The following is an 8,135-nucleotide window of genomic DNA, read 5'->3' as shown; positions in this document are numbered from 1 at the left end:
TCTTTCCACGCCGCCCAAACCTCGCTAAGAGGACCGGCTCCACACTGCGGGCGAATCAGGCTCCGGCTTTCCGTCGGGGAGGCCGCCTGGGGCCTCTCCCGGCCTCCCTCTCCAGAGCCTCCCTCAGGGGATCCGACTCCTCTGCGCAAGTCTATGGAGTTTAATTCTTTAATTTCTTTAGACACTACACTTTTGAGTCAAAGAACAGAGAAAGGCAAGGACCGCGAACAGGAAGCAACGCGCAGGAACACCGGGCCCGCGAACGGCCTCAGCTTCGGGAGTCCTTACAGTTCGGCCCCACACGCGACGCCTGCCCGAACCCGGCCACCCGCCTCCCTTCCCCCGGAGGAGGCGTGGCCCGCACGCGCCGCCATCTTGGTCGCCTCTCTAGGCGCTGTGTTTACTACTCTATGGTCGCCCCGCTCCCGCCCCGCCCCTCCCCAGTCATTGTCTGGAGCAGCAGCCGCGGCCGCAGCGCCTTCTCTTTATAAGCCCGCAGTGCCCGGATGTGAATGGATTACAATGTATCTTTCAGGGAAACCTATTATTATCAATGTGACTCCACGGGGGAGTCAATGGTTATGATCAGGAGGAGGAGGAGGATGATGATGAGACACCTCTAAACTTGGAACAAGTTTAAGACTTTATAAGAGGAGAAGAAAAAAACCCACCAACAAGATTTGTTTGAGGAAAAATTATAACTATCCTGTGTTGATGTTTTTTTATAAACAATAAGAAAAAGTTGTTGGATTTTTTTTTTTAATGATTTCTTTTTTGGGGGAGGGAATTTTGTTGCAGTTTTATGGTGGAAAATGCAAAAACCAGAGCCAGGTGCATAATCTTGTATTCTGTGGATATCCCTGGAGCAGAACTGAGTACCAGTTAAAATACTTTTTTGGGGGATACACATGTGAGATACTAAGTACTTGCAGAAGATTTTTGTCTCTCTTTTTAAAGTCACTTTCCTTGGAATATTGTGAGCATATTTGTGGCCATTTAAGGTAACGTTACAATTTGCTGTCAGAGTAAACTGTTTGTAATTTAATTTAATATTTTAAATGTCGATCCCAGTGTTTTATTAAAACAAAAGGAACAACCTATTAAATAATTGCCAATGGGAAAAAGTGTGTGCATGCATTTTGTGTATGTACTCTCACATCTAGTAATAACAGGGTTTATAGACTGTGTATTTTAACACACATTAAAATAGCGTATGTTGCATATACTGGATAAAGCACGCTTGTTATTACGAAACGATAGAATTATGCAGCTTAATTTTTATCCTAAAAAGTGATGTGAAAAAGTATGTTTTAAAAGCATGCAGGGCCTGTAATGGTAAATGTTGAATTAAAAACTTGAAGTGTTGGCGAACGGGGACTTAGCGTGCCTAGGAACTCAAGTGTAAAAACAAAACAACATCCACCCTCAAAATTGCCTTTTTTTTTTCTGGCGAAGTTTGCAGCTATCCTATTCTGTGACTTAAGGGGGGGGGGGAGAAATATGTAATTTAGGTTTCGCCCCCAACGCAGAACTACCGACATGAAAAATCTCCCCAGCAAAATGTGGCTTGGTGTATATCTGGAAAAGAAAAATATTGTTCCTCTTGGCAAAGTCTTTTTGCATCACGTGTATTTGCAGCCTAGTATAAACTTGCTTTGCCGTGTGTGGATGTGTGAGTGAGAGGGAACGAGAGTCAGAGAAAGAAAGAAGTGAGGGGATGTAAACTCGAATAAATTTCAAAGTGCCTCGGATGGATGAAACGGGCAAAAACTGAACTGTTCAGGCTTCAGATTGTAACTGACGATCTGAGGGAAAATGAGGTGCTCGATGAAATTTCGTTTGTATTTTTTTCTTTTTTGCGAGGCGGGGGAGGTGTTGAGATTTTTTTTCTCGGGGGGGGGTGGGGGTGCATCCCAGCCAGCCCGACCCCAGCGAGCCGCGTCTCCCCGCCGGAGCCCCCCCACCCATTTCTTTGCTGAACTTGCAATTCCGTGCGCCTCGGCGTGTTTCCCCCTCCCCCCTTCTCTCGTCCCCTCCCCTCCCCGGAGAAGAGAGTTGGTGTTAAGAGTCAGGGATCTTGGCTGTGTGTCTGCGGATCTGTAGTGGCGGCGGCGGCGGCGGCGGCGGCGGCGGGGAAGGAGCAGGAGCGGGCGCGGGCGCAGGCGGAGGAGGTGGTGGCGGTGGAGGCGGCGGTTAGACATGAACGCCGCCTCGGCGCCGGCGGTGCACGGAGAGCCCCTTCTCGCGCGCGGGCGGTAGGTACCGGCGCCGGCGGGGCCGGCGCGCCGGGCGGCGCGAGGCTCGGGCTCGGTGGCCCCGCACGCGGCTCCGCGCCTCCCGCGCCGCGGGCTCCCGGCTCCCGGCGCTCCCGCTGGAGACACCCCTTCCCCTCCCGCGCCTCTTCCCTCCCCCTCATCCCTGCCCCCCCTCGGCCCCCCCTCCCCGGCGGTGGCACTTGGAGGGACCGGTGACTTTGCCAAGGGCCTGACTTTAATTTTTACAACCCTTTCTTTCACAGATTAGGGTGCTGGACCTTACAGGACCCGACCCTCCACTCCGCTACCCACCCCCCCCCACTTTCGCCGACCCTGTCACCCCTCCCCCTTTGGACGTGTTTTCACTCCAGAGACGCTCATCTTTAATTTCTTTATAGCTACTTTGAAACGCAGAGGGGAGCGGTGTGTGTGTAAGTGTGTATGTGCGCGTGTGTGCGTGTGTGTGTGAGGGGGGTGGGGTGGAGGGTGGGGGGAAAGTTGAGACCGGATCGTTCTGAGTAGTTTCTCTTTTCTCTGTGATCCATTCGTTTCTCGCTCTACCTCCTGTTGCATAAAATGATGCGCTGAAGAGCGGCTTTTTTTTTTTTCCTTCTCGGATTTGGTTTTACAGTGGATATTACCAGTTTTGATCGTCTCTTTGGAAATACAATATCAATATCGCTTTTTTTTTTTTTGCTATTGCTGCCTATTCCATCTTAAAAAAAAAAAAAACCAAAACAAAAAACCCCACAACTCTCCTATCCCTCCCTCCTTTCCACCTTAATCCCACCCGCCCCCACATCCCCCCCCAACCCCCCCAGTCTCCAAAAATCCGATTGTGTTTTCTCCAAGGATTGGGACTGGATTTTCTGATTGCGGTTATTTCCATGTTTCTAGGTTTGTGTGATTTTGCTAAAATGCATCACCAACAGCGAATGGCTGCCTTAGGGACGGACAAAGAGCTGAGTGATTTACTGGATTTCAGTGCGGTAAGAAAGAACGGTGGAAACTAACAACAGCTGTAAAACAAAACAAAACCAAACCAAAAAACCCAAACACTTTGAGCTAGAAACCAATAGTAATCTAAAGAACAGGAATAATTTTTAATTGGCTGAATCCTTGGTAGACATGAAGGTCTTTTTGATAAGTTTTTAACTACAATTTTTGGGTGTGATGGACGATTCAGTTTTTTTTTCAGAGTCTAATTACTTGCTTTGAATTCCCTACCCACCGAACCCCCCAAATAATGGAGTCTCATCCCAATGGAAGGGAAAAACAGCCCTAATACTGTAAACCACCCCTAAACTTGGCCTTATCTGAACACCGAGAGTACCGATACTTTGTGCACTACTCATTTTATTTATTGTTTCAGAAAATGGAAAAGAGAATATAGGAGACCTCAGTTGTCTCAAAGTTTTGAACTGATGATGCTTCAGACTAGTAGGACCTGTAGTCCTCCTACTTACATCTTTTCCTGGATTCTGAAAACGCGTGTGTATATGCTGAGCATACATTCTTTAGAACCCTTGAGGCTGTCTTTGTAAATTTCAGTCTTGGGATCAGCACACCGCAGAACTTACACACTCGCGGAGTTTTACCACTAAACTCGGTCCTTCTCCATCCCTTTGCTTCCCTTCCCCACACCAAGTCCCAGACGTGTCAGGGGAATTAATTCATTTTTTAATGCCAGATGAGTTTGGTGTAAGATGCATTTACAAAGCAAAACGAAAAGAATCCACAACACACACACATAAAATCCCAACCGCCTTCTAAGTGAGGCTCTTTCATGCTGCTGCTGCCGCTGCCTCCACCGCTGCTGCTGCTGCTGCTCTTCTAGACCTTCTGGAGAAATGGCTTTCGGAAGTTTTGCCAGGAAACGTAGCCCTAGGCAGCTTTGTGGCCCCCTTTCTGCTTGCTGCACTTTCTCCATTCGTTCCTTTGCTTTTTGCAGGCTCTGACTCAGGGAAGGTGCGCATTATCCACTAGATACGTCGAAGAAGAGGGAAACCAATTAGGGTCGAAATAAATGCTGGAGAGAGAGGGAGTGAAAGAGAGAGAGTGCGAGTGAGAGAGAGAGAGCGAGAGACAGAGAGAGAGAGGGAGAGAGAGAGAGTCTTGCTTCAAATTGCTCTCCTGTTAGAGACGAAATGAGAATTTAGTGCAGGTGGCACTTTTATTTTTATTTGGGTTCACATATGACAGGCAAATCCTATACGGGATGGAAATGGACATTGCCACGTTTATGGCCAAGGTTTTCAATACGAAACAAACAACTTTTTTTCTTCTCCTTTGTAAAACTAGTGTTTTCTAGAGAGCTTGCTGCCCTCCAAACTGAATCTTGTTAACATTATTGGGACTGTGTTGGTTTAAAGTGTAGTACTGCCTAGTTCTGGCGATCTAATGAACCTGAGGAATAAGAAAGAACAGCGTGGTAAAGGTTGGGGGGGTGGGGGAGAGTGATTCGTAATGTTGTGCCTGTTTTAGTTTTAAGTTGGCTGGTGATGTATTTTAATAAAATGAACCTTTAGCATAAACTGTATATTGTATAGTGAGAGTATGAAAGATCTTTAATGAACTCTGAAGGGACAAATGTCTTCTTTTCAACAATAATATTTCTTTGTTTCTTTTAGATGTTTTCACCTCCTGTGAGCAGTGGGAAAAATGGACCAACTTCTTTGGCGAGTGGACATTTTACTGGCTCAAGTATGTAAATTCTTTTCTTAGTGTGTAGTTAAATGTTCTTAGCTGTTTATTCGCTCATGGTATATTTTTGGCTCTGTTGAAGTGTTCTGAAAAAGTCATTGAAATTTTAGCCTGTAATGATATGGTTATTTCATTATCCATTAGTGGTATAACTTAGGCAAAAATGCTATCTTTTGCAAAATTAATAGTAGGGTTTTTTTTTTTTTTAAATCAAAGAAACTGTCTCAGAATTCCATCACTTAATTTAAAAGCAATTTTCTAATACAGTTGTAATCAAACATGTGAAGATAAGGCAGTGTTAACATGGGGGAATAAATTAATGTTTCCTTATTTGAAAATAGAGGGAAGAAAATCTAACTTTCATGAAAAGGGCAAATCCCTTGTAAATAATATCAGCTTTATTGGGTACCACGTATAATTAACCCTTTTAAAGAAATGAGCACTTAATTTTGCAGATGAATGCTGCGTAGTAAACCATAGCTGTAAATAGAGAAACTCTTGCTAATCTGAGAGCTAAATATGAATTCATTTATATTTAAAACATCCTTTTTGGTGCTTTAGCTGTTTTTTTTTTTTAAAGAATTTACTTGTGCAATGAATTTTTGCTGTATTTAAAGTTGCAAATTTGGAAGGACTTTTACATTTTATAAATGAAAGGTCTTTGGCTGATGCTTTAAAAAGACGTTAGCGCTATTCACAAAGGAGTCTGTGTGTACAATGATTATCTGGTATCTAAGGAGGAGTTTTAATAGGGGACTCTCTGAAGGTCTCCTATTAAAAGTGAACACTGAAAATATGCTGTTCATTTAAAATGTCCTTTTTTTTGTCCAGTGAATTTCATCTCAGGAGGAGGCATACATTGTTGCCTGCTGTCCTTTAGGTTCAAGGCTTAAATCCATTTATGCTTGTTAAACAGCTGTAGTATTTTAGGAGTTCTGGCAGTGGTACATAACAGGACATTAGACAGAGTCCTGTTCTTAAGTCAGGCTGGTAAATGTTGACATCATTTAGCTGTGAGATACCACTGGAATTGTCTGTTAGCTATTGAAGATAATTTCACATCTCTTAATATTCATTTGGTGCTGTAGTAATGAAAGAAATCTGTTCATCTTTGTGATTTGTATAATTGGTATGGTTTTTTTTAAAATACAATGAATGGCTTTTAAAAGTTGCTCATTTCCAAATAAGTTACTTCTCCTTTTGCTGGCCCCCATAAGTCTAAGGGATTTTTTTATCTCTATAACTTGATTTATGAAATACGTGATGCCTCCTATAGTTATCTTTTATCTTCTATTTTTGGGGGTCCACTTTGTTTAAAAGGGCTATTGACCATATGTTTGTGTTTTATTGTCCTGGACCCTGTTATATTTTTCATTTGGGACTTAAAATCTTTTTTGTTGTATTCATATTGTATCTTCCAAACTTCTGTATTGTGTTCTCTCTAGAACTTTGAAGGAAAGATAAGTACAAGTGTCTCTCGTAGGCAAAGTAATTTTTCATGTTAGACAGTATCAAAACAGTTACTAACCTTATCTCTGACAGTAATTTTCTTCATAATTTTCCTTAAGAAAATGTGTATTTAGTTGAAATCTGAAAGTAGATTATGTCAGAAAGGCTCAGAGATAGACTGCTTTCAGAGTCAGTGCAGTATATTCTTTTGTACTTTGTAAAAATTGACACATTTGGAATAATTAAGTATATCAGTTTAGATATGGTTTAATAAAGTAAAGTGATTTAGAAGCATGAAATTGTGTAACATTTAAAAAGACAACTGTGCATCTGGTCCCTTTTCTATGTTCACATCTAGATGGAGTCCTCGCTATGATGCTTAAGTGTTTACAGAGTATGGGCTGGTTAAGTATGAATATGTGTTAATGCATTTTGGTGAGTGATAATATACTGAAACTGCACAGTTCTTAAGACGATATATCTATATACATAAACCTAGACAGAGACTTCATCCTTAGTGAGATGTGTTGTGATATTTCCAATGAATATGCTCTGATTATTTTTAAGGTGTTGAACTTTAAGTGACATTGTACCAGAGGAGTAGTTTTCAGGCCCAAACGTTTAGTTATAAAGGTAAAAAGAGTAGTGGCTATTTTGTTCTGGTTGTTGGATTGAAAATGCAGGGTATTCATCCAGTGCAGTATGATGGGGACTGTAATATACATGGTACAGATTGGAGTGTTGATTTTTCTCATCTGTCCAAGATCTAGTAAGTGGCTTTGTTTCTACTCAGTAACAAAGATAAGTCCCTTTTAAAGCATAACGAATAAAAAAAATGAGGAAAACTGCATTTTGCCCCTGAAAGGATGAACTAGGAAACTTTGGACCAAGAGATAATTTTCTAAATGTACATCAGGTTAATATCCATTGTCCCGAGAGTGCTCAGATGTCACTTTCATGGGTAGCTCTGAAACTTGGGTCCAGAGAAAAAAGATCCAAAGTATAAGTGAACTGTTCATATTGGAAAAACCAGCTGTTTTTTTCAGATTAAGGCACGGTAATGTTTCATGCTTAAAGTTCTTGGTAGCTGTGGATTCCATTCATATAGGATGCTCCATCGTGATTTGCAATGTGAGAATGAAAATAAAGTGTGGCCATATTGCCTTTAATCTTTCATTTCACAAACATGGTTTTTCCTACCACCTTAAGAAATGGTGAGGCTGCTAGGGAGAATGGAATGTAACCTGAGCTACAGCCTGACATTCCCAGGGAGCATTTTTCACATGAAAGGCTTTTGTCAACCCAGGAAAGGACCAGCAGTTTTTGTTTGATGTTTGCAGGTGTTCAGCAGAGAGCACTAAAACAATTCAGCCATGATAGTTCAGAGCTTGGATGACCTTAACGGGGAGAATTGGTGGGCTCTGGAATTATTTTTAAGAAATAGTTGAAACCTATATGGTGACTTATATAAAGGGATTTCAGATCCATTATATCATTGATCTCAAAACAGGCTAAAAGCATCCACATGCCTGGGTGATTGGAAAATTATTCTCATTAAAAAGTAGGATGGCAGAGTTACCAAAAGAAAAAAAAATGCACCTTGAGTCTATAATTTATTGATGAACAAGGGTTTAATTTTCTAATATAACAAAAATACAGTTTCTTTGGTTACCTTTGAGTCTTTTATGAGCAAAAGATAAACATACTAGGTTTGGCATCTTTTAAAAA

At 42.0% G+C, this 8,135-nt stretch overlaps 1 protein-coding gene across 14 annotated transcripts in view; it reads left to right on the top strand.

Annotated features, from left to right (window-relative positions):
* Nucleotides 1-564: 564 nt before the first annotated feature.
* TCF4 (transcription factor 4) overlaps nt 565-8,135 on the top strand; it is a 354,349-nt gene continuing 346,778 nt past the window's right edge. For 8 of the 14 annotated variants that reach the window (XM_057698770.1, XM_057698769.1, XM_057698764.1 and 5 more), the window contains exons 1-3: nt 2,144-2,255; nt 3,153-3,244; nt 4,886-4,958. In XM_057698770.1, coding sequence (XP_057554753.1) covers nt 3,173-3,244; nt 4,886-4,958 — 145 coding nt within the window. In that variant the 5' untranslated portion in view covers nt 2,144-2,255; nt 3,153-3,172. Of the gene's footprint in view, nt 1,002-1,702; nt 1,821-2,141; nt 2,256-3,152; nt 3,245-4,307; nt 4,420-4,487; nt 4,507-4,885; nt 4,959-8,135 lie in introns of those variants that run through there. The other 6 variants (XM_057698765.1, XM_057698762.1, XM_057698758.1 and 3 more) reach the window with 5 other exon arrangements.

The sequence above is a fragment of the Hippopotamus amphibius genome, chromosome 11 (assembly GCF_030028045.1).
Source record: "Hippopotamus amphibius kiboko isolate mHipAmp2 chromosome 11, mHipAmp2.hap2, whole genome shotgun sequence".
Lineage (NCBI taxonomy): Eukaryota > Metazoa > Chordata > Mammalia > Artiodactyla > Hippopotamidae > Hippopotamus > Hippopotamus amphibius.
Note: the sequence above shows the minus strand (reverse complement) of the source record. Positions and strands in the feature narration are given on the sequence as shown.